Source organism: Polyodon spathula, chromosome 39, assembly GCF_017654505.1.
Source record: "Polyodon spathula isolate WHYD16114869_AA chromosome 39, ASM1765450v1, whole genome shotgun sequence".
Lineage (NCBI taxonomy): Eukaryota > Metazoa > Chordata > Actinopteri > Acipenseriformes > Polyodontidae > Polyodon > Polyodon spathula.
The window spans coordinates 4,243,074-4,270,551 of NC_054572.1; the positions used below are offsets into that span (position 1 = coordinate 4,243,074).

Sequence of the window (27,478 nt, forward strand, 5' to 3'; positions counted from 1 at the left end):
TTCACAAAAGTACTTTAGTTTATTGTTTCAAGGTCACTATACATCACAAGAAACAAAACATATTTTACACATGCTTTACAGAATGTACATTTAGTCGACAGCATTTGAAATACATATTACAAAGGGAACCGTTACACGATACAGCAAGACAGCATTTGATCAATATTTCCAGCATAGAGTGTAAATGCCGAGACTTTGGAATTTATGCAATCAGTACAAACGCAGCAGTATAAAAAGTATAATAGATATCATGTTATATAACATTTTGCCCCGGAGCAATACACACTGAAAACTAGACCATCGTGTGCATCAACAGACCTGTTCAACATGTTACTGTATGACATCAACCATGAAGACCGGTGTGATTGCAATGTTAATATAGTGCCAAACACGGCCAGCTTTTACCAACCTGCACAACGATCTTGCATTCCCACAGCTCAAACATGAGGACGATACGTTCAGGGAAACACATGCTGTATAAAAAGGAAGCATCATAAAACTCAGAATACTGTCACCGCATTACAACTTAAGGCCAAACAGTTACTTAGTTACTTATTTTAAGACAACAAAAAGACAAAAACCAAGTTTAAGGCCAGAATTGTGCAAACAAAACATTTACATTTTGAGTTAACTTGCAATGATATGCAAGACAACAATAGAGAAAACACATTCTCCAAATTCAATACTTGTTGTTAACCACATTCTATAAAAAAAAATTACTAATATTTCTTAAACAACCAATAGTCTATATGTGAACGGATTAATCAATCAAATCGTTAAACTGTTCTACGTGAATTTGGAGTAGAACTTGAACTGTGTCACATCAGTATTTCAATACTGTATTAATATTCAAAGCACGAAGGTCCTCATCATTTAAGCATTCTTTACATGTAAAAGATAATCAGTTCATGGAAACCTTGGAGTGAGACAGCAGGCAGTTATTACATTAAAAAAAAAAAAAATACAGAACTAGTGGCGCATCCGTTAAAGGCGCGCCGCGTGGAATGCAGGATGCACCCTACAGCCTGGACGTCACCGGTTCGAGTCCAGGCTATTCCAGGGGGTGGCACATAATTGGCCGAGCGTCGCCGGTGGGCAGGGTTTAGGTCAGCCAGTGTCCTTAGCTCACCATGCAACAGCAACCCTTGTAATCTGGCCAGCAGCCTGCAGACTTGCCTGCAAGCAGCCCGGAGGTGCGTTGTCCTCCAAGGTGGCTGCATGGCGAGACTGCTGTGTGAAAAGAAGCTGACGGCACACACTTCGGAGGACAGTGTTCGTCTTCGCTGCTCTCGAGTCAGCGCATGTTTAAAGAAAGTATGCCGTGGACCTATGGAAAGATCTGATTAAATCTGTTTACTTTCATTTAGTTTTCTGAAGGTAGCGCCATTAAAAATGTACTACTGAACATAAAGCAGACTATTCTTCTCATAAGTGCAAATTCATTTAATTGAAGAGTCCTCAGCTTGATTCTGTGCATCTACCAGATTCCGATAACACTTACAGGAATCCCAGGAGACACAGGATTAGAACCCAACCAGCAGGAATGACCTGTTTCTTAGCAGAGCAGACATCAGCATTTAGAATGGACAGTATAAGATCATACCTGGGACAGCTTAAGTTCCTGCCTTTCTCCAAAGCAAAAGTTAATTGTATGTGGCCAAAATCCATGATTGTTCATTTTCAGTGCACAATGTTATATTTATAAGCTTGTCCTGAAAGATAAAAACAATAAAGTACCACAATACTAAATTCATACAATTTAGCACATGAAAAAATGACATATATATATATATATATATATATATATATATATATATATATATATATATATATATATATACATACACACACACACACACACACACACACACACACACACACAACCTTTACATTTAAAGTTTATATATAAAAAATATAAATGCAAGTTTATATAGGTCAGAAGTTTGCTAAAGAAAAAGTGTGCACAGCTCAGATCTGACAGTGAAAAATGAAGAGCGCTGTGCTTGCAATAAGAATATATCCATTTCCGAGTGACCTTTTATCATGAATACAAAAGACCATCCTGAAGCTCTTCTGAACCGCACCATTAAACTCTGCTTTACACCAGGTAACCAAGGCATTTCTGCAGTACCATTACGTAAATGAAAACTCACTGGAACACAGGTGAGCGAAAGCTATTTTTCTCACATTTTCTAATGTACAGTGTGGGTGCCTGAGTCCAAGCTGATTAAGGCGGCAACAGCTCAAGTAATGACTTCAAAAACTATTAAATACTAAAATCGGTCAAAAATGCTTAATACAGGGCGCAGGTAATGAATGAAGTATCGACTTTTCTGTGTTAAAATGCTTCATTGTTTCTTGAAATGTAAACTCGCACATATGCATTTTTTGGCGTTTAGTGTAGTCATTTGGAGGTAGTGGCTTCCTCAGATGAGGCTTCTTCTGCTCTATTTGGGAGCTTTGGGGTCCTGTCTGTTTTGAGGAGTCCTGTTGGAATCGCAGCTGTGCTCCTGTGCTGCATGCTGGAATGGCTTGGAGGGTGCTGAGCACTCAAGATCACCCTCCTCCTCTTCCTTCTCATCTTCTCGAAGAACACGTGCAGAAGGGTTTGCAGGTACATTCACTGGCTGCTGGGAGAAGATGGAATGTGAAACAAGTCCCGTGTCTTGATTTAACACCCACAACGGTCGGGAATGGCTTTCTAGAAAGAAAAAATAAGAATACATTTAAGAACCATATGGTTTCTTTCCAAATACCAGGGAGACTGCCCAGTATATCATGCAAATATAATATAAAACAGTAACGCTCTCTTTGCATTCTTCTATGCAAAAAGCCCACTTGATTAACCCCCCCAAAGCCAATGTTAGTAATCAGTACTGTGCAGTGACGCAGACAGGCGCATCAGCTTGTATGCAGTGGGACTATTCTGGAAAAGACTGGAGAAAGCAAGACGTCAAAATCTATTAGAAATCAAGTGACAGGCTGTGATGTGGTCTTTTTCAATGTTACTGTCACAGCTTACCATGCTGGTGTACAGTAATGAACATTTATAAACATGTAAAATAATGCTGGTTTATAAAACATAACAGCTTCAGGCACACTGATTTACACATGCAACTGATGAAGTAAATGTATCTTCTCTGAAAACTGCATGTAACCAAGTGCAGGTCATGCGACTCTTTGCACAAACTATAATGTGTAAGTATTTTTAAATAACAATTCACCAGTGCTGCACTTCTGAGAAGAAGCTTTTAGATGTATCCTGTCATGGTTGGTCAGAAATACAGACATGTCCTTGTCTGCGATTACCCCATCGAGGGCTGGGTCCTCTTGATGCGCATGGGCAGGTAAGCAGTCCTCTTCACTAAGGTAGGCATATGGACAGTACTCCCGGGTCCTTGAATACATGTTGGCATTGTCATAGCAATCAGAACAAATGACCAGCGGCTCAGAACCTATTACAGGAGGATTAGAGAGAAGCGGGTCACCGACTTGAACTTCACTGAACAATGACGGCAAAACTCTAAATTAGGTCTTCTAACCAGGTATTAGTTTCCCAAGAGACAAACTTGCCAGAATGTACAGGTCATTTTTTTTTTGAAACACATCAAGTCTAAGCAGTGCTTGCTACCTAGAAGTTTTTAACCTCAGTACAGACTGCCACCTGTTGGTCCAGGTGTTGCTTCTCCTCAACCATGGAAAACATTATAAAGGGCCACTACGTGTCCCCCCCCCACCCCCCCACCCCTCACTCTGCTCACGGTACAGAAGGTACAGGTAGTGCAGTTGAGCTCCAGCAATGTATTTCTAAAGTAAGAACCCATAAGAGATATACGGCTGCAGAAGAACCTCCTACCCGAGCTGGCCTGCGCATATCCTTCTTGTGACTCCTCTGGCGGGAAGCCAGTCCTCCCACTGAATAAGCAGCCCATCCTGCTTTGCAAGCTGGAGGCCAGAAAAGGGTTGACATCCATATCCACTTCACTCCCAGAGCCCACATAACAAATACCTCATTGAAAAAGAACAAAGCATGTATTTACACACTACAGATTACATGCATGTAAAAACCAGCCTACTTATGTGAAAGCGTGTTTCCATTTAGCAGGAACTTCAGTTTGTCAAACCTCTGTATATGCACAGAAAGTACACCAAAAGATGAGTGTTCCTTATGTGATCAATGAATCTGCCAGTAGCCACATTACAGAGAGGGGGTTACATCTTACCATCTGTTCCTTTGTGGACGTAGCCATTAGCTGAAGGGGGCATTAGCTGCTGGTGACTCCCGGCTTCAGAGTTACTATAGACCTCCTGAGGCTCCGATAGTGTTCCTTGAGAGGACAGATAACTGGGAATGTCACCCGGCAAATTCATGTCATCTAAAAAAAAAAAAAAAAAAAAAAAACAAGCAAATACACACATTTAAATACAGTTGCACAAGTATACATAGAAGTTGCTGTTTGCAATTTTATAACCAAGCTCTTTTAAAATACAATGCATGGTTCTCAATGACAATAAGACTCTAGGTCTTTAGCAGTTGTGCAGGGTTACTGCCTCACTAACTTTGCCAAATGTGTTTCTTCCATAATTGGAAAGTTGCTGTTATAATATTTAAATTACCTGTGTTAGTAATACTATAATCTTCATTTTTCCTTCTCATGTGATAAATGACAATAACCCAGACAAGAGAGGTGCCCACAACGCAGCACACAACCACGATGATCACGATTCCCACAGTAGTCCATCCGTCCTCTTCATAAGCACCGCTGCCCTGAGCAGGGTCACAGTTTGGAGAAGGAACAACATTTAAGAAGATGTGACCCCGCTCTGTACCCAACGTGTTTGACATGATGCAAGTGTATTTCCCAGCATCCCCCGGACCAGCGTCCACAATAATCAGCAGCTGATTGGCTGCAGCAAAGAAGTGCCGCTCTGTAAGCACCAAGGGCCCGTCATCCTTCGTCCAGTTCAGTCGAGGAGGGGGGCTGCCGCCAGCTATACACTGCAGCACTGCAGTCTCCCCTTTGGCTACCACTCGGTCCTCCAAGGGTCGGACAAAAGAGGGAGTTTCTGGAAGGAAACAGGAGTGTTCTCAAAAACCACTTCAATAAATAAATACATACATAAATAAAAATAGTCACTTTCACAAAACCCAGCCTTCATTTACTGGGCGTTTTGCTTCACAGTAATATTATATCAAAACACAAGCAGGGAGAGAGGGGCGGGCGCAGCCAACAACCACAACCCTTACTGTGTTGCAATCAATTGTAAAATAATACAAAAATAATGCTAATAATAAAATCCAAACACGTCAGCCTGAGCCAGTGGAAATTGCAGTTGGCTGGGCTACTAGCATTGACTCAACACCTCCTTTTATACAAGCAGACAGCATACACACACACACACACACACACACACACACAAACACACACAATCCAGGGCTTGTGAATCACTTGAACCCTTAATGGAACTAATATGCCTAATCAGAGCTTTATAATTATTTTAAACAGTTGGGAGATTTCACATTAAATATAAAATTATACAAGGAACTTGAATTCGCCAACTTTTTGTAAGCCAAACTGTTTAAGAAAGTCAAATTAAGCAAATTATTGGTTCAATTAAGCAATGGAGAGCAGGACAGTGGGTCCCCAGGACCAGGCTTGAGAACTACTGCTCTAATGTTAGAACCTGTTGTCGTTTTTAGGTTTGTTGTGCACCCTCTGCTGGCGGACACTCTGAATGGCAGCCAGCCACACTGCAGCTTCCTGACGGGTGTGTAAATCGCGATTTCAATGGCTGTGCGGTTACCCAATACCACGATTATTACAAAATTCTTAGAAATAAAAATATATTTCAGAATTATTTGTATTTCATACAAAAAAAAACAAAAAAAAACACATGAGTTTTACACATTGTACATCCTGCAAAGTTACCGAGATGCGGTTGTTGACAGGCATTTAGATTCAGGTATTCATGAAAGAGAAAGGTTGGTAACGCAGAGCAGCACTGCGACTGCTTTACTGCAAAGAAATAAAAAAAACAGCGACTTCCACGTTCCAAAAGTACACCAAAAACCGTAAAACATGAAACACATTAAATTGACCTGACAGAAGCGCTTGTTTGCGCAAATATCCCTCTTGAAAAACTGGACAACCAAAAGTTACGTAAACTCTTCAGGACTGAGGCTTTTACTGAATTGGTAAAACGGTCTGGCTGCTTGTCAGTGGTCAGTGTCGAGTCGACCGATGCCCAAGATCAGTGTGGGTTACATGGTGTGTTTGTTTTGCAAGATCTAAATGGTGAGCATGCAGCTGACGTTCTGGAACTGAAAGCTGTCCTTGCAGGTACACTTTACCTACAGGCTGTTAATTACAGCACCCTTTCACAAGCTAGTGTAAAGTGCTTTAATAACTTTGACGTTGATTTTGATGACGTCAGTGCATTTGTCTCTATATTTGATGTTTACAAAAATAATAATAAATCTGTACAAATAATTTATAAAAAATAGTTCTGTACACGTTCCGTGAAATACGATACTTCAGCCGTGACACTGCCGTGAATTTGAAAGAACTTCTGTGATTTTCACAGGGTCTTATTTATAACACCACGACAAATCAAACCTAAGATAACACAGTCTGTGTCGTGTGTTTTTTTTTCAGGTTTGTTTCTCTTGAGAACACAGTTCACAGTTTAAAATCCAGACCTGGCCGTTTTGTAACACACAGTCCATTTCATGCAAGGCTGTTTGTTTTAATGTACAGTCCAGGCAATCCAATTCCAATTTCCCTCTGTCTGGACATTATAGGGTTAAAAAAATCAAAACTAAACTAACGTGGGAAATTACACGAGTCGTCACAAACGTGTTGATAGCTGGAGAGAACAGAAAATGCAGGGTTACGAACCGTTAGATAAAACTCAAATCTAGTTTTATGTATAAATTAGACTGAAGAAAAATCACTGGAAAAGGAGGAGTGTTTTGTTTAATTTGCAAGCACAGTTTTTCGTATAAGGGGAGTGCGAGTAGTTTGCAGTGTCATTTATGTGCAAAATATTCCTTTGCTGAGGCATGACCATCTTTAAACAAGAAAGGAGAACCTTTAGGCATGTCCAACCGTGTCACAACTCAGAGTGAACTACGCGGGGGTGCTTCAAAACAAAAACAGCGCGTGCAGTTCAAATATCTACAGACTTCCCTCAAGAAACACAACAACAATGCAAATTAAAACAAGTGCATGTTCAAGAAGTCTGTAGGGAAATCTGTAATTACTGAAGCAGACACCCTGGGATCCTTCAAGAAGCTGCTTGATGAGATTCTGGGAATAAGCTACTAACAACCAAAACGAGCAAGATGGGCCGAATGGCCTCCTCTCGTTTGTAAAGTTTACGTTCTTAAGAGAGAACGGAAATTGAGGATGACCTTAGAAAATCAGAGGTTGTGAGTTGTTGGCAATTTCTGGGCATCTGTGGTTAATGACTGTGCCTTGGGTATCATAACGCATTGGATCGGTGAGTGGAATTTTCGTAGCGTCAATCTACAAGTGAAAATGTGACAGGACAGCACAATTCAGAGCTGTGCGCGGCAGAATTTCTGGTGGGCAGAATTGAAGCGATATGTACTACAATGCACGACATATGACTTTAGGCATTAGCAAAACTGAATTTGACAGCGTACGAAAGTACTGCACACACTTTGCAACCTGGGATCAGAAAAGCTTTGAAAATTGCTTCTATTGATAATCTGTCACACTGCTGTAAAATTGCCAGTCAATTCAAACACAGCTCATCCAACCAAGTGGAACTTTGTGCAAAAGAAACAGCTAGGACATGGCCTTTAGGAATAGAACAGAACGTTACCACACGATGGAAGAGTACGTCAAAGTTGGTCAACAGTCTACTTCAGGTAAAAGATGTAGTGCAGGGTACATTAGTAATCAAGAGAAACAGTGATGAAAAACAAAATGAATTGCCATAAATGTGACTCTATGGTCCTAACCCTAATGTTTAGGTAGGGGTGTGTGTGTTGGAATTAAGAACTGATTTAAATCATAAACTCAGCATTCAAATTCTCTCAGCTGGGGCGTCACTGAAAAGCCTGGTCCGTCTTTCTACACCTATGCCTTAAAATGTCTGAAATAATTTCAGTTTTCTATTGTTGTTTTGATTTGGACTCAGATTTCCTGGAGAACGAGCTTAGTCAAGAAATGCCAGTTACCAATCTGACTGCGTCTGACTTATCCAAGCAGCCTGTAGCCCTTTCATTAACAACAGCAACAACAGCAAACAGACAGGATGTAAACTAACAAACTGAACTCAAGGCTCAATCTAAAGACGGTTGCGAAGAGGCCATAAACAGGGTTTGAAATGAATCCGAGTCGAAGCACAGTCTGTTGACAATGAAAGTAAAAAGCCGGCATGTAAAATAATCCCTCAATTCATTGATTTAATATTAAAAAAACTTTGTTGCTATTTATTTTAAACATATTCTTGTGGTACAAACAGAATACGGAATACAGAGACTATGTATAGAGGATACTGAATGATCTTTCATGGTATATGATTTTTTTTATGTCTTTACATAAATACTCACCCCTGTTCGGTCTGTGATTTACTGGGATATCGTCCTGCGGTGAATGCAAACCACACACCTTATCCTCTCTATATAGTTTCTGGCTTTGTGAAAGATGTAACGGCCGGCCTTGTACGATAAGTAATATTCCAAAAGAGTTTCTAACAGCAAGTCTTTCTTACCTAAAACTGTTAGTGTTGCATTAGCATGTGCACTCCCCGCTGGGTTCTGTGCTGTGCAGCTGTAGACTCCCATGTCTTCAATCTTGGCATTTGCGATGAAGAACACATCATCCTCTGGCATGACGTGCATGCGCCGCTCCCGCGCAGCTGGGAAGTCTGTGCCACCGTCTTTCTGCCAGGCGATCTGAGGAGCGGGGTGCCCCTCTGCGGCACACTCCAGGCGAGCCATGGTCCCAGTCCGAATGGTGAGGTCCATCGGCGTTTTCACAAAGGAGGGCAGTTCTGTGTCGAGGACAATCCAGCTTTCAGGGACTCCAGACAATACAATCAGCCCCAACAATGCAACCTCTACTTCCTTTCTACTGCAGTTATAATTAAAAACCCGCTCTATTGGTGAGAAATTCAGCCCATGTTTATCAATACAGGTGCAGAGTTCTGTTTCCAACGATAGAAGGGTTTTAATGGGGAATTACTCTGGTTAACACACTCACCTAGAACGAATATACCGTTTAATACATAGTTTTCCTGTTCCACAAGTAGATATTTTGCCTAAATAAGGTACATCTGGGACAGTAAATGACAGTCACGGTGGCATTTGTGACATCAGGCAGGAAAACAGTTGCTGTTTACGTCTATCGTCTGTGTTTTTGCCGTTGTACAGTTTAAAATGTGTAAAGTATAGAATTGCAAATACATTTAGCGAAAATAGAAATGAGCAAAATGGTACTACTAATTACATTATATGACCCACAGGGGCGTGTTCTGTAAACAATAATAAATTCTTGGGCAGTTATGCTTTCTTGTATTGTTGATATGTACCGGTATGTATTTGACAGGGACAATGAAAAATGTCTACGGAGCAAATGTTTCAGGTACTTGTGCTCGCAGTTACATAGAGCATTTCGAATTGTGTTTACAACGTACTGCATTTATAAAGGACTGATTTCCACTGCCCCTTGGAGTCTGTTATAAGTGGAGTGAACCAGTACAGAAAAATTAAAGGAAAAAACTAACGCGCACACACACACACACACAAACCAGGGGTGTTGGTTATAATACTTTAACAATTGAATAAGCAAACTACTGCCCCCTCCCCCCCATCCATCCTGTCCTGTCCCAGAAATGTTTAATTGCAAGAAAGCTTGTCTGCACAATACATTTTGCAGGTGGCACGCTTCATATATACTTTTTTACACAGTTTATAAATATCTGCAGTGTATTTTAAAGTCTACTCACCGTTCACAGTAAGTTTTGCTCTTTCTGAATAATTGGATCCAAAGTGATTCGTGACAACACACTGGTACCGGCCTTCATCGGTAAAATTAACATTAAAAAGATGCAGCACAGTGGTGTACTCAATGAGCGCTCCCTCTTGCTCCCTGTATCTGACAAAGTTTTGGACTGCTGCATCATACAAAACTTCACTGTCTCTCCTCCAAGCTGCCGACATTGGTGAATCACTGCTGCTTGCTGCAATGCAAGTGAATGTAATATTCATTCCCTTGAGAGCCACTGTAGTCTCAGGATGTGCAGTGATCTGGGGCTTAGGAAAATCATCTAGTGGAGAGAACACACACACACACACACAAACACATTATATAACACACACACACACACACACACACACACACATTTCAATTACAAACCAGCGTGTATAGAACACACACACACACACATTTCAATTACAAACAGCACATCTTGTGTGCGTTAAACAACACACACACCACACCCACAAGTTAATGTTTCAATTACACACACAGCTTTGTGGTGTGTGTGTGTGTAAAGTTGACGTGTGGTGCACACATTGGTGGTGTGTGTTACAAACCAGCCCATAGACTCACACAACTTAACACAACTCAACACACACACACCACACACACACACACACACATTTCAACACACAAACCAGTGTGTATAGAACACACACACACTTACACACACACACAAATTACAAACAACACAAACCAGCGTGTATCAGAACACACACACACACACACACACACACACACACACACACACAACACAACCAGCGTGTATAGAACACACACACACACACACACACACACAGCACCAGCACACACACACACACACACACACATTTCAAACACAAACCAGCGTGTATACACACACACACACACACATTTCAACTGCAAACCAGTGTGTATAGAACACACACACACACAAACACACACACACACATTTCAACTGCAAACCAGTGTGTATAGATCATACACACACACACACACATTTCAATTACAAACCAGCGTGTATAGAACACACACACACACATTTCAACAAACCAGCGTGTATAGACACACACACACACACACATTTCAACTGCAAACCAGTGTGTATAGAACACACACACACACATTTCAATTACAAACCAGCGTGTATAGACACACACACACACACATTTCAACTGCAAACCAGTGTGTATAGAACACACACACATTTCAATTGCAAACCAGTGTGTGTATAGAACACACACACATTTCAACTGCAAACCAGCGTGTATAGAACACACACACATTTCAACTGCAAACCACACACACACACACATTTCCAAACCAGTGTGTATAGAACACACACACACACATTTCAACTGCAAACCAGCGTGTATAGAACACACACACACACATTTCAATTGCAAACCAGCGTGTATAGAACACACACACACACATATTTCAATTTTGTTCAGAGTGTATAGTGCACAGCGTGTATAGAACACACACATATTTCAGCATACATGTGAGTTTTGTGTATAAAGTATACACACCCAAGTCGCTGAACTTACAAACTGTTGTGAAAACAAACTTGAGATTTTGAGTCATCTCATATTTATGTGAGAACTTAAATAAGTCTCCTTGACACACATGACGCACGTAACGTACAGTAGAACTTTTTTTTTTTGTTCAACACGAATCGTGACACAAGGTGCTATGCAGTCCTTCCTAACTATAATATATATATAAGTAGTCTCGCTGTTACAAATACGATGGCGATATATATATAATATATATATATATATATATATAATATATATATATATATTATAAATATGTTTTTTTTTTTAAGTTTAAATCGTTACACTCACTAGAATTTAACTCAAAGCTTTATACACTCAATAGCAGCATGTCTGTCTTCATCGTTTAACAGAAGTGCAGGAGGGCAGGGATCAGGAAACATGCTGGTGTGCCCAATTCCAATGAGAATCGCACAACTCTCTCCAAGACCACACTTGATTGGCCACTTAAACCATCTTCTACCATGGAGATCAACCTCCAGTGGACAAAGCAGTCCATCAAGAGTTACACACACATACATATATACACCTCTTCCCTTACTCTTTTTGTTTACACCCATGCAACTAGTTGCGAGGTGTAAATAAACAATGACACGAGCGACTGTGTTTAAAAGGACAGCAAGGGCACTGAAGTCAAAGTGTAAATGTTGCAGATCCAGGTGACTTTGTTGCTATGGCAATATCATCACAGGCACAGTTCTACTGCATCCTGTCAGACTGCTTACAGACAAGGCAGGCAATGAGGGAGCAATATGTGGCAACAAACACTACTGAACTTCATTTAATTACACGGAATGTTCTCTCGGAAATTCTTACTACGAAACTCGACAATGACTAATCATGATAACCGCTTCATAATAAAAATGAATGATGTGCACTGAACTTTCTTTTTTTTTTTTTGAGATTTGATCAAATTTGATAACCGCCCCAACTACTCACCGCAGATCAGATCCTCCACGACGACACTGAGAATGCTCTGTCCTGCGCGCCATGCAGGGTGGGCGCAGCTGGCATTCACAGAATGCTGGAATTTGTTGTCAATCAGCCACTGAGGTAGCCATTTAAGATTGCAGTCACACAGCAAACTACTGGTGTTCAACAGACTGAAAAATAAATAAATCAAAGCTTTTAACTTTCCAGCTATGAAAAACAGACACTGTTTCATAAGCATTTAAGTCCCAGTAACCTGTGAACCACAACAAAGCTCAGTCTATCTGAAATGTTAGCTACAGTCAAAAATGTGAATATCTAGACAATAATGCTACAAACAACATCTGATTTAATCAAAATCTAAATTAGATTAAAATAACCAGTGACCAAAAAGCAAGCCACTATGATTAGGACAGCGCCATAGCCTTTTAATACAAAAACCTTTTAATACAATGTCTTTATACAAACTGTCCAGTTTATATAAAGATCCGTTTCTATGGATCTCTACTGGAAACGATTTGCTGAATGAGCTGTTCAGCTTGTGTTTAGCCACAACATTTTGCAGAACAGGTTTGTATTTTAAAAAAATGAATGCATGTAAAAGCACCTGCAAAAATCTCTCCGTATATTACCAGGAACTCCCAGAATAACATGAAGTCTGATTATTGTGCCATTTTACTTACAGTTCTTTTAGGTTCACCTGTGAAAAGGCATTTGGGTGAATCGACATGATTCCATTTCTAGTCAAGTCCCTGTTGAAAATACAGAAATCAAAAATAAACACGTTTTACTGTCCCCCATAAAACCAACTACACACTTGAGGAAGCGTCTCATAGAACACAGACGACATCATAGCATCTGCACCCTTTCTATGTCATGGATTTACTTCAATTGTAATAAGGACCAAGAATCAACCGAACTTACTACTCAAAAGTTTAAAAATAAATACATTTGGGCTCCCGAGTGGCGCACCCGGTAAAGGCACTCCGCGGCTAGTGCAGGATGCACCCTATAGCCTGGACGTAGACTGTTTGAGTCCAGGCTATTCCACTACCGACCGTGGATGGGAGCTCCCAGGAGGCGGCGTACAATTTGCAGAGCGCCGTGTGGGGACGAGGGGGCTTAGATTGGCCAGGGTGTCCTCGGCTCACCGTGCACCAGCGACCCCTGCAGGCTGGCCGGGTGCCTGCGGGCTTGCCTGTAAGCTGCCCAGAGCTGCGTTGTCCTCAGACGCTGTAGCTCTGGGCTGGCTGCGTGCCGGGCCTGCAGAGTAAAAATAAGCAGTCGGCTGACGGCAAACGCTTCGGAGGACAGCGTGTGTTCATCTTCATCGCTCCCACGTCAGCGCAGGGGTGGTAGCAGCGAGTCTAAATACAATTGGGCATTTCAAATTGGGAGAACAAAATGGGGTAAAAATTTAACTGGTGACTACTAAATTTATAAATAAATAAATAAATAAATAATAAATAAGTAACTACATTTAAAAATAAATGCGGTTTACAGCCTGGGTTACTCACAGATGTTCTAGCGTCTCAAGACCGGAGAATGCTTTACTTGTCACAGATTTAATCCCGTTTCCTTGCAGTATTCTATAAAAGGATGCACACAATTATACACAAAGACATAAAAACAGCCTTTACTGCCTTCAAACCGTATTGCATTGTAAGCAGCAGGCATTAGAATTATTATAAATGGCAGTGCATTAGCATAGTGTGGGTCTCATGGAAAACATTTTGACTGAAAACCAGGTAAGATTTGATCCTTTATTCTCCAATGGAATGGTTATATACAGTAGTAGTGGCACATCATTCTGGGCAATGAAGCCCATGTACTGTGAATGTATGTTATGAGGACGTATGTCTTAGTATGTCCAAAATCCTTACTCCAGTAAAAGCAAAAAGCATTATCAGCATTTTATATTTGAATGGTCTTCAAACAAGATACATACAGTGTGTTCAACTTGCCCAGCCCAACAAACACTCCAACCGAATCTTCAATAGCCCAAGAAATGTCATTATTTCTTATATCTCTACAACACAAAAACAAGAGAACGGAATATAGTTTAGATTGAAGATTACAAAGTGGCACGTTTGTGAATAAATGTCTGCATTAACATTTTAGTAAGATATCATAAAACTTTGCTTAATCTCTACTTCCTAATGTATTAAATGATTTTATTTTCTTATAATCAAGCAGAGATAGGCTTAGGACAGAGGGTATGGAATGGGTTACCTAGTTGAAACACTGGGATCATTTAAGACCCACCTTCACAAGATTCTGAGATCAATCAGCTAACAGGAACCACAAGTGCACAGGAGGCCCACTGGCTTGTTTTCATTTGATTTTGTTCTTAATTAAAAGGCAGAGCAAAAACATCTTTTTAATCTCGTAAAAACTGAATTAACAGGAAGTCATCAAATGAACAAAATCACGATTTGGGTATGCTTACTCAAGTATTTTAATAAATACATAAATAAAATACATACATGCTTTATTTGTTTAAACCATTCCATAAGTCACAGGGTTTTAAAAAGACATCTTTACACTCAATACAAGGTATAAATAAACAAGGCATTAAGTGTCCTCACTTATTACACTTTGAATATCAGCCTAGTGCCTTGAATCAAGTTTCAAAGAATAAATCATTCTAAACAAAAACCTCTCTATCTGGCAAGACAGATGAAACCCTGTTTGTCAGAGCAATGCATTTCTGATCTCCTGTGCTTCACTCAAAAGCAATGCTGCCTGGAGCTCGGTTAATCACTACTGCCCCTTCGCCTCCTCACTTGGAGACCCTCAAGTGAATGGTGCCGTCTGTCAGCTGCTTGACACCTTTCAAGAGCTCAACAGTAATGCCTAATTAACCCATTCTTGTCCTGCTTTGTGCAATTACTATGCAAAATAGACTACTTTTAATTCCTTCATAATCCGTTGGTGTTAATAAAACTTTGACTGCTTGGTAAAATTCACAACAAAGGCTCTTCTTCCATCCAAGTGCCAGGTTCACTGTTCAGGATGTTCTGTGTGGTCTGGAAAACATATCTGACTTCCTCTGATGAGTCTACCAAGCTAGATCAACTAAACATGTACAATGTTACTCTAAGTGCAGCCAGTTTACTGATTTTAAATGTACAGCAGACTCCCGTTAATCCGCATTTCAATGATCAGTGTAGTGCAGAAGTCATCTGATCTATGTGGAAGTGGGTATTCGAGTGCTTTAGTAGTGTGGAAATCAGCGGATCAGAAGCATTCGGCCATCATTAATTCAATTAAGTACAGTCTAGTGCAAGTCAACAGACAGTGCTGTACTGTAGTTACTGAAACTAAGGATGTAAATATCGTCTAATAAAAAAACAGTATATTCAATAAATACACTTTCCATGTATATCTAGTCTTTGTCATGCGTTGACATTTAAGCAAACAAAGAGACAGCTTAGAGAACAAATCCTCTTTAACTGCATCCTGATTGTATCACACTGATGATGTGTACCGGCACACCTGTCTAAGTGTCTACTATCTCCTTCATAGCTAATCTGGATCCACAACAGGGGACACTGGGATTCACATAAAACACTACTTTAAAAAAAAATGCATGTCTCCATCCCATAAACTTACCGTAGCAATCAACAAATCACTTTTCAAGGTTCTTATGAATTAATGCTATGAATCCATTTTAAAAGAAAGTACGTAAAAAGACAAGATTTGTTTTTCCTGTTGCTTGAAATGCCCACAGATAAACTGCAACTTTAATAAACTGTGCCCACAACCACTGAACTAAAAAAATCTTCGTTTAGAAAAAAAATAATTTTTTGGGACATTATATTTTATTTGCATTTTTGCATTTTGAGTTTTCAGTAAACGGTAAACGCAACTTCAGCTAATCTGTGTTTTTCACTAATTTGGGCTCAAATCGTTCCCAATCTGCACGGATTAACGGGAGTCTACTGTATATTAAACAAACAATATATGTAAAATAAATATTCTTAATTTGTGAAATTTGATGTAAGGAAAATGAAGCCGCCTTTGCATTTCATTTAAATGTCACATCAGCAGCCATGTTCAGTAACTGCCCTACAGTAACCTTCTTATTGAACACATTCTGTTCTAGAGCATCCAACAGCAAGGCATTACTAATACAAACAGCACCTATAATCATAAAAAGAAAAAGGACCCCTGTAGTCTTGTTGCGTGGCTGCATCTTGGTTTTACAATACACACACCCAGTATACTTACAGATGGTGCAGGTTGGGCAGACCACTGAACACACCCTCCGCAATGTGGCTCACAGCATTGTTCCCCAAGTTCAAAGTCTCAAGCAAACCAAGACCAGAAAAAGCAGTCGCATCCAAGCGAGTCAAATGATTAGAAGATACATTTCTGCCAAAAATAAACACAAGTATGTTAGCGTGAACATTAATCCCCACAACAGCTGTAAAAACAAAATGCTAAAGGCTTTTGTAATTATTTATCACAACAGGATTAGCGTTTCTCTAGTTTTAAGTATACTTCCAAGAAATGTCATGGTCTCAGTAGGGCAGTAGGTACAAGTACACATTTAGCACGCAGCGTTCCTATGAACAGGACGTTACTACCTCAGACTGTGACAGAGGTCTCCACAGCGGTCGTGGGGATTCATGTTCTCATTACAGGCTGGAACCCAGGCCCGCGCTCCACTGCAGCAGTACTAAAAGGCTGACTGCCTAGTATTACTTGGTTTCATACTCTGACTGTGTGGTTGTGTTGTGGTTCTCAGGATGTTTATCTGTTTTTCTAGACAGTATATATAAAAGTGGGGTCTGTACAGCAGTCCGGTTGAAAGTGTTTGGTTTCCTTAGAGATTGTCGGCAGCACCTGGGTTTAGCTCTGCAGACGTTAAATCGGATTCAAATGTCTTGTAAGTCTGCAAATCAGGATCAAAAACTAACTTCACAGTTAGAGAGGTCCTCCTGACTCAATACTAGGTCACTTGGGAAGAAGTCTCTGGTTATTTGTGCTTCTCATTGACAAAGTTGAGCTTTTTATGCCTAACTGAGGCATGGCACAATACTGGTGACTTCCATTCTTTAGTTCTCTTGTATGGTTATGGGTTTTATGAAAAGACACGTGACACAGGGAGAGGTGGTGGCATGGCCCTGAACGCTCGTTTAAGCATCTTCTTGTTAAATGCCAGCCCCCCCATCCCTGGATAACTTGCAGTTATCTATAGACCAGTTGTAGATCCTCATTCCTTACAGATTTCTCAAACTTTCTTTCTCAACTACTGTTAGAAGCAGATAATATATTAGCTCTTGGAGACTTTAAACCTTCCTCAATCTCCTGCTACTGCCGATTTGACAGAATTGATTGACAGACTGGTATTTTACACTGTCCAGTTTTAGGGTGGTCATGCTCTGAAGGGACTACGGAGTACCGAAGTGGCTTTTAATGATCATTACTTAGCTAACCATGATCCCCAGACTGACCCCCAGTGTGCATGACAAGTTTATCTCCTTTACCACTGGTTTAAAACGTGGGACCACTCAGTGAAGCTGATATACTGCAGAGTTAGTACAGGGGCGCAAACTGGAAAGAGCTTGGAGACTTTCTGGTAGGGTTGAAAACAGGCTGAACTGGATTAACCACCATAAAACGGCTCTATAAGACGAGAATGGAATATTACTCTGGCACTACTTCTTGAAATAGTGGAAATTCATGAGTTGTTTTCTCCATCTTTAACACAGTACTACCCCGAGGTCCCCAAACAGCATCACTAGTTCTGTTGCTCAGTCGTTGCTGTCATGTCATGACTTCACAGCACATTCAGAATAAAATCAGCTTCATTCGAGTAGTGTGGTCCTTGGCTCCTCCTCAGTGCGCAGTGAGCTTGTGGCTGAGTTTGAGTTGTTGGTGCCCATCAGCTTTATGAAAGTTTCTCAGCTGTTTCTAGGGCTACTTGAGGCTATGCGACCCACGATCTGTCCTTTGGACCCTTTGCCTTCCAACAATGTCCGTCAGTGTGGGACTGAACTTGTCATGCCTGACTCACATGGCATTAAGAACGGGCACTATCCCACTGGAATTAAAAACAGCCCATCATAAGACCTGTGTTGAAAAAGGCTGGAGCAGATGGGGCTGATCTATCAAATTATCGCCCCATCTTGAATCTACCGTTTCTCTTGAAGCTACTGGAGCGCGTGGTTTATATCCAGCTCTCAAAACACACAGTGGCCACTAAAATGTTTAGCTCCTTGTCAATCAGGAAGACAGCACTGAAACAGTGCTGGTCAGGGTTGTTAATGACCTGCTCATCAATGCGGACTGTGGGTCTGCTTCAGCGCTCGTCTGTTGGATCGAGGCTTTTGACACAGTTGACCATGACATACTGCTCGGTCGTCTGAGCAGTTGCAGAAGCCTCGACGACTCAGCAATGGCATGGTTTGAGTCATATTTGACAGGCTGAACACATTGACCCCGAGGTACCATCTGGAGTTCTACAGGGTTCAGTCCTGGGTCTGCTACTCTTTAGCTTTTGTATGCTTTACTTGGATTGCCGATACTTCAGCAAGGAATGTTCCATCACTCCTATGCTGACGATACTCAGCTGTTTACGGCAGGGAGGATAGTGTTGCTAGTGGCTCCTTAGCAGCCTGTCTGTTGGAAAACATGGATCGAGAATTGATTAGCAGTTTGCTACGCATGTGGACTGGCAGAGCTATACTGGTGTTCTTTTCTGAAAAGAGACTAATATTGCAGATAGCAGACTGTTTGGTTCAAATTGCATGTACTGCTAACCACTGATAGAGACGTTGCATCTACAAGCTCTTGCCCAACATTGACTGCAAGCTAACGAGATAACAATGCTGTGGACTAGAAGGGGACAGGCTCTAAAGACTTCAGAGAGATCGAAAGAGATAATGCCACTAGGATCAAAGGGGGTCGCAAGAAGATAACAAAAGGCAGATGTATGGACCTTTTGTCTCCAGGAGTGTGAAGAATGCACTGAGTTCACAGGTTGTCACACTAGACTACACACACTCACACAATAAATTAAATTACCTTGACCATTGGTTAAGTGTCAGAGAAAGGGGAGGTGGACCATCTATACAGAAGGGTATTTAATGTCATGCAAACATTGTAATGATGAGTATTCTGTTTGTCCTGTACCTGGGACCAGACTCCCTGCATATTTCAATAAACCTGGCAACTGACTGAAGAAAAGGACTCTGTGCATTTTCTCGAATCTACTTAATCACCATCATTTTCAAGTTACTTCACTGTCTTACAGACATTCATGAATGGATGACCTCCAACGTTCTTCCGCTCAATGTTAGCAAGACAGAGCTGCTTCTGATCACCTGGGATAATGGTCTAGTAGACCTAATGGTGTTCACATCTGGTTTTCATATCCTCAGAAATATTGCCTATCTTCACGCCCCATTTTAAAATCAGATTCTGTGTCATGCTTGAATAAGCTCTAGGCTTGCCTACTGTAATGCGCGGTGTGCTGGACTCCTCATAAGCTTATTCATCGTCTCCATTTCGTTCAGAATGCAGCTGTTAGCCCTGACTGGCAAAGACTCTCCCCAGTGCTCAGGGCAGTGGTGTAGCTAGGGGGTGGTTTTAGGGGTTTAAACCTCCCCAAAATACATTATTCAACAACGTGGGAGGTAAAAAAATTAATTAAAAAAACACGTCAGCGACACTGTAAACCCCCGTCCCAACCAATGGGAGCTAGCCTCCGACACGCGAGGTGTTTGCTTCACGCCTGCCACAGCAGCACACAAAATAAAGTCCCACAAACCCGCATCTAGTTGTGATGAGTCCTGACACTTTTACACCAGACTCAGCCTTCAACTCATTTGACAGGAGAAGGCGTGTGCACATACTGTTCAAACTGACGTGCGCCGAGACGTCCAAATCAAATATCAACATAGATATTATAGAAAATACAAAACATAACTGCCGACTCTTAAATTAATGCTTTTAACCTTGCATTTGAAGACAAGTTTGGAAATGCATACCACTCCAAAGACGGAATGGTATTGTAGCCTTTGGAAAAGGTAGAACGAAATGAGTTTTTTTTAGTCCTGTGCGAATCATGCTTTAAACGGAGGTTGAAAACAGGAGGATGGACTTGTGGATCTAAACGCCAGGGAAGGTAGGTTATTATTTCTGTTATGTAATGCGTATGTTTAATAACTGCATAGCAGTGGTTGAAAATGTGACTGGGAGGTGAAACATCACGGTTCTTAATAGGGCGATTTCGAGTTCATTGCATGTGTTAATTTTTACTTACAGAAACATTTTTATAAATTATTACTAGGCTGGCAAGCGATTACAAAATATCACGATAAATCCTGAGATTAAATTTTCTTTCTCTCACTTAATCTTGGTTTTAATCGCATACTTAATTGATACAATTACTTCAACCATCTCATTAAAGTTAGTTTTACTGCTGATGCTATTGTAATGTTGGAATGCACTTTATTTTGGCTAGGGGTTACAGTAGTTGCACTGTTCAGATTATTGTATTAATGTTATTAGTGTAGAATTAATACAAAAAATGATTCGTTTGAGCCGTGTTTAGTACAGAGCAGCTAGTGCACTGCGACGTGGCTACTGAACTGTGGGGAGTTTCGTAGTGTCTTGGGATGAGGGGGGTGGAGCACTACCACAGAGTACTTTGAGACAGTTTCATTGAGCTCTGTATTATAATGCTGGAATTAAACATAATAAACCAGTGCCAAAGAAAAAAAGAATATTGTAAAGCCTTAAAAATTTGCAACCTAAATATTTAACAAATCGCACCATAAAACCAGCTGGCGACCTGTTGCAAAATATCAATGCACTACGAGGAATTTGATATTCGTGCCAAAAATGTTTGCTTTTATTCCCCCGCAATATGTGAAACACGCATAATAAAAGGCTCACAAATACTTATGGCTTTACAGTACTGCTAAGAGGGACAAGACAGGAGTGCAAATTAATCTCCCCAAAAATGAACGTGCTAATTGCAGAAGTTAATTGCAATTAATCTCCACCCCCAGGACCAAATCCTTGCGACACCATGTTGTTTATACTTTCAATGAAATGCTTTGTATTTAATTTAATCATACATGCGTTTTCTTATCTATGATGCTCTCCGAGGTGCCTTTATTAATGTGAAGTGCGCTATACAAATACTGATTGACACTTGACCTAGAGAACCACAGAATACAACTGTGTATGGACTCGGAGTATGAAGCCCACACCCCAATTTCACAGCAATCTAAGGTCACAGATCAAAGTGAAGGTTACTGTGAGACTTTGCACAAGGAGCTTCCATGAGCTCCCCTCACAGAGATACTTAAAACAGTTACATACAGAATATGAAAACACATAAACGATCACTTACAATTCAGACAGTTTCTCGCAGAACTCCCAAGCATCAGGGCTGATCCTGCCAATAGCATTGTGGCTAACCTGGAGCAAACGCAGCATTCGTAACCCATAGAGCCAGCCTTTGTTCACTTCCGTCAGGTTATTGTGTTCCAGTTCCCTAAAACAATTGAAAACGAAAGAAAATCTTACATGCCATGTATATTGTATATTAGCGTGGATGGATGACAGGAGATGTTTAAGGATATGGGTGATCACAGCGGGTTGGGCAACGCTTGTAGGTTTAAGCATCAGTTTGGTGTTGATGAACCAAGGATGACAGGGCATCTGTAACATTACTCTAGGCAGGGACACGCAACCCACAGCCTGTCAATCCATTTCACTTAGGAGTACATCGGAAATACTTTTTAGAACTGTTGACTTTTCGCATTTTCTTGCATAAATGGCAGCACACTGTTTTCATTCATGCGTTCGGGGGAAGGGGGGTTTGGGGGAGTGCTTCTCATCAGCCTCAGTCACAGGACCCATTCCCAACAGAAGAGGCTTGTTGGAAGGGAGTGGCATCACTGCCCTGTGCAACACTGCTGCCTGCAAAAACTGAACACCTCGCTGGCTAAAATACACACTGCTGAGCAATCGCCAAGTCACCACTGCCCTGAACATGGGCAAGCATGTTATTAGTAAAAGACAAAAGTGACAATGAAACGACACAGCAGCCCTCTGTAAAAAAGAAAACTTGTAGCACCAAAGTATTAAGAAAGATTGGGAAGAATGGCTGTGTAACTGAGACAGCAGGGCAAGCCATCTGCTTTGCTCGCATTGTCTCTTGCAATATGTAGTGACTTTAGAGCTCGTAAACAAAATTACTCAAACATACATATATATTTTAAGACAGATGTGTAGGAGACAAAAAGTTGTATACAATTATATGTAATTGTATACATATTTTCTACTCTGATGCATTGAGCATCAACAATTTACTCAAAGCTTCCACTAGTGTTTTCTACTGTTAACATTAAGGAAACGCATTGAGTGAAATAGCTTGCGTACGCTGATTTTCAAGTTGTGGTATCCGAAGCATAATCAACAAGTACAAAACATCATCTGTAATTCACAAACGCAGGACTGGAAGAACCAAAAAAGCTGTCTGACAAGGACCTTTACAGAGGTATTCTTACTGCAACACATCCTTTAAGTCCTGATTTTAAGAGTGAGCTTTGTACTGTTGATCTGATGGACAACTACATATATTTGCCAGTGTATACTGCAGCCCAGGATTAAAGTCTGATTATTCTTCAGTAATGTGCAGCCCGCTATACACACAAGGTTAAACTAGTTTTCTAGATATGTGGCCCATGATAAGTTTGGTTGCGCACCTTTGCTCTAGGCAAATCCTGCAGCAACTGTCCTTGATCTGCAACGACTATTACATTGCCAACAACAGACAAAACAAAGCCCTTCTCAATGTATATTTAAAACATTTGAATATTTTAATTCTTGACCAGGCCAGTAAACAGCTCCTCCATATCATTAAGAGACTTACAGCTCCTCCATATTATTAAGTCCGAAAAAGGCTCCATCCATAAGCTGGCTGAGTCCATTACGCTGCATCTTCAGATATTTCAAGGAATCCAGGCCTTGGAATGTAAGGCTTTCGATCATCTTAATTTTGTTACGTTTTAATTCCCTAAAAGCAAGAAAGATCAGTAGAATTTAGTGTTCTTGACCTGCAATATTTACACCTATCTAGGTGTGGTATGGAAATGCCACATTTTGATGTCTGAATTGTTGTCAAGTTAAAGACTGAGTAGCAGGGTTCTGGAAAACATAACATTATACATCCCCACGTGGTGTTACAGCTATCAACGTATGCAATTCCTCTTTTCGTTGTTAACATCCGGATAACATTTTACACTTTTAAACTGAAATCTCTCTCAAAGGTCTATTCAAGAAGTCTGCTCTACTGCACTGGGGTTTGAGATCAGGTGATTGTCCTCTCTCTGATCACTGCCGGGAGGCAAATTTATTTTCCTAAGTGTATTCCTGAAGAGAGATGCCCCATTGAAGCTGGGGCAGAGACGAGGACCCACACCCTAGTGATCAGAGAGAGGACACACCTCTGATCTCAAACCCCAGTGCAGTAAAGCAGACATTTTGAAAAGACCTTTGAGAGAGACTTTCAATTTAGAAGTGTAAAAAGGTGTCAGGATGTTAACAATGAAAAGAAGAATTCCATGTAAGTTATTCAAACAGCTGTAGCAACACGCTAGATTTATCAGAACCCTCCTACTTACTCTAATGCAAGTCAATTTCATGGAAATAGTTATCCTGAAACTGGCAAAGATTTTTTACTTAACATACCCAATTAGTCCAAACCAAACCCCAATACTTCTTATTAATCATCATCAACTGAAAGCAAATTAACTACTTACAAGTACTGTAAGTGAGGAAGTTTAAAGATCTTCAGCGGGAGGAAAGTGATTCTGTTTCTGTTCAGTTTCAGGACCACCAAGGAGCTAGAGATATTATCAAAGCACCCGGGTTCCAAAGTGGTAATTCTGTTGTTACTCAAATTTCTAAAAGACAAAAATCAAGAACAAAAATCTGACATGTTTACTAAAATAATATGGAGAGGGAGGGTGTATTAATTTGTGAACAAAAAAAGCATCCCCGTGGCTTAAAATGTTGAACACAGCCGTATCACTGACATGGCTTAAATACAGCCGTATCACCGACACGGCTTAAAGAATACAGCTGTATCACCGACAAGGCTTACATACAGCCGTATCACCTACACGGCTTAAAGAATACAGCCGTATCACCGACACGGCTTTAAGAATACAGCCGTATCACCGACACGGCTTAAAGAATACAGCCGTATCACTGACAAAGCTTAAATACAGCCATATCACTGACAAAGCTTAAATACAGCCGTATCACTGACAAAGCTTAAATACAGCCGTATCACTGACAAAGCTTAAATACAGCCGTATCACTGACAAAGCTTAAATACAGCCTTATCACTGACTTAAAGAATACAGCTATACACCAAACAACAACATTATACAGCAGAAACTTACACAAATGTAAATAAGTCACACAATCTCAATATGGCAGCCATAGTCAATTTTTATATTTGGTGTTTATTAAACCCAGCAAATATGAAATCATTACCCAAATTGTCTGATATGAAATACAAAAATAACTGTCATGAAAGGGTTCCTTTTTCTTGTACAATACCCACAATCGCACTGGACCGCAGCAAATGCTTTGTTATCCCGCTGAGTGGGTACAGAATGTGACCTGGTTCAGAACGTGGCAATTTCAATCACTCTGCACATCACATGAAAAACATCATTGGGTTAGATCTTGTGATAAATATATTTTACTTAAAAAAACAAAACAAAAAACTTACAAATATTTGAGCTGCATTGGTGTTTATTAAACCCAGCAAATATGAAATCATTACCAAATTGTCTGATATGAAATGAGGCTGCTTGTACTTGTGAAATCAGGTTTGAGCTGAGGTCCAAAGAATCCATAGAAACATATGGCTGAAGATGATCTGTGACGATCTCTGCAATTCTGTTATGAACTCTGCAAATTCAAAACAGTACAAACTGCTACTAATGCTGCCTGCGTTTATCAGTACAGTATTCATGTAATCTATTCATGACACATTTACACTAACCCTACTTATTTAATAAGGAAATACAGCCGTATCACTGACAAAGCTTAAATACAGCCTTATCACTGACTTAAAGAATATAGCTATATATATATATATATATATATACAAATGTAAATAAGTCACACACACACACACACACAACACATTTGGTGTTTAAAACTTAAAAAAAAAAAAAAAAATGAAAAAAAAAATAACTATGTTCCTTTTTCTACAGCTGTATACAGCAGGCTAAAGGTTAATGTATTCTTTCAGATTGTTCACTTTTATAACATGCTGTCTTTATAATATACTTACAGTGACAAAACTGTTATGTTCCAAGTTAGCATTACCCAAATTGTCTGATATGAAATACAAAAATAACTGTCATGAAATTGTCCAAAGAAGGGGACTGCTGTCAATTCATTGTAGTTCAAGCTCCTGGAAATGTAATTGTTTAAAACTCTGATTTAGCTGCACAGAGAATGTAATTTCACAACACAGACTGGCACAGATGCATACACAAAAACACACTGCATGCCTGCATGATCAGCAATAGGGCAATACTAAGATTGAGTGGGACTTGGGTGAAGCCCGTTTATCCAATCAAACACTGAACATATACTTCAAGAGAAATGCTGCACAACCCAGCTGAGCCAAGGAAGCTGTGTTGTACTTAAAGTTGCACAGACAAAGCTTTAATACAGCCTAACACGGCTAAAGTCAGATGACACGGTTCAACACACACATACACATACATAGTACGGTATATAATATAATATTTCACACAATCAAGGAATTTCATATAGCCTATCTATAGACAAAATGATAATATAATTGTGTCGTATATGCTGTTGGTGGTTTGACGAATGTGACAGGGTAGTCACTCAAGGGTGAATAAGCTGAGCCAACACAAACTCGCAGGAAAACACACTGCATGCCTGCATGATGTGTTTATCCAATCAATGAGATATATATATATATATGCATATATATATATATATATATATATATATATATATATATATATATATAGAGATATAGAGAGAGAGAGAGAGAGAGAGAGAGAGAGAGAGAGAGAGAGAGAGAGAGAGAGAGAGAGAGATTTGTTTTTACAGTTTGCAGAATGTAAATACAAACCACACTGCTAGTCACCCACCCATCAAAACCAAAGTCAGCAAAATAGATCATATCAATCTGGAACCAGCGTGCACGTCTCCGCTACGCCTAATCAAATGTTTATTCACTCTTCAACAGGTGCTTATTTGCTAAGTTGTCTGCAATCAGAACTCAACTCGACTTCTGCTTTCACATACACAAAAAGCTGCAAGTTTTAGTGCAACCACACACACAAGTTCTATAATGTACGTCCAAACTGCACCACTGTGAAGATTAGGGATGTCTTTTTCATCATGTACTCACAAGTATGTTATCCAGTCTGGTGGCTCAGAGGGCGCCTCTGTCAGTTTCCTTCTACTACAATCCAGCATCATGAAGCCATTCTCCCCGGCGCTGCAGGAGCAGGGATGCGGGCAGGAGGAGGCGAGCCCCGGAGCAGAAAGGACCGACGCAAACACCAGGATCACTGGGGGAGCGACCCAACAAGCCGCCATTTTGGATCTCAACATTAACAAGAGGTTCCTTATATATCTTTAACGATAACAGTACAAAAATAACTTTGCACTAGCAATAAACTCGCGATCTTCAGCAGCGAACCTCTCACCGCGCACCAGTTTCCCTTACAGCAAGGGACATCGATTTCCCTTTCCGCTTTGTTTAAGTTAACGCAGGCAGCTCTCGCAAGCTCTGAAATAACGTATCGAAAAAACAAACAAACAAGTTTTCCATGTTATCGAGAATCAAAATATCGCTTTCACAAAAGACGTATCTGCATAATAACACCATTGCACACGTTCGCGTATTACGCATTTCCGAGTTTATTTTAAGGTAACAAAGCGCCTCGCTTCAGGACT

General features: G+C 40.4%; 1 protein-coding gene across 2 annotated transcripts; it reads right to left on the reverse strand.

The window, feature by feature from the left end:
• LOC121304708 (leucine-rich repeats and immunoglobulin-like domains protein 2) lies at nt 1-27,478 on the reverse strand. Of its 2 annotated transcripts, XM_041236010.1 has the most exons (21): nt 26,928-27,478; nt 25,824-25,946; nt 25,323-25,435; nt 25,254-25,275; nt 24,271-24,414; nt 23,382-23,525; nt 21,855-21,998; nt 16,715-16,858; nt 14,430-14,510; nt 13,999-14,070; nt 13,165-13,233; nt 12,491-12,654; nt 9,982-10,302; nt 8,746-9,027; nt 4,618-5,067; nt 4,224-4,376; nt 3,857-4,009; nt 3,225-3,455; nt 2,154-2,701; nt 1,604-1,712; nt 1-1,327 (listed from the first exon to the last, which is right to left on the reverse strand). In XM_041236010.1, the coding sequence occupies exons 1-19, from the start codon at nt 27,131-27,133 to the stop codon at nt 2,448-2,450; spliced, it is 3,270 nt and encodes a 1,089-aa protein (XP_041091944.1). In that variant the 5' UTR covers nt 27,134-27,478; the 3' UTR covers nt 1-1,327; nt 1,604-1,712; nt 2,154-2,447. The 2 variants fall into 2 exon arrangements, with proteins under 2 accessions (XP_041091944.1, XP_041091943.1); XM_041236009.1 differs by having other exon boundaries at nt 1-1,712.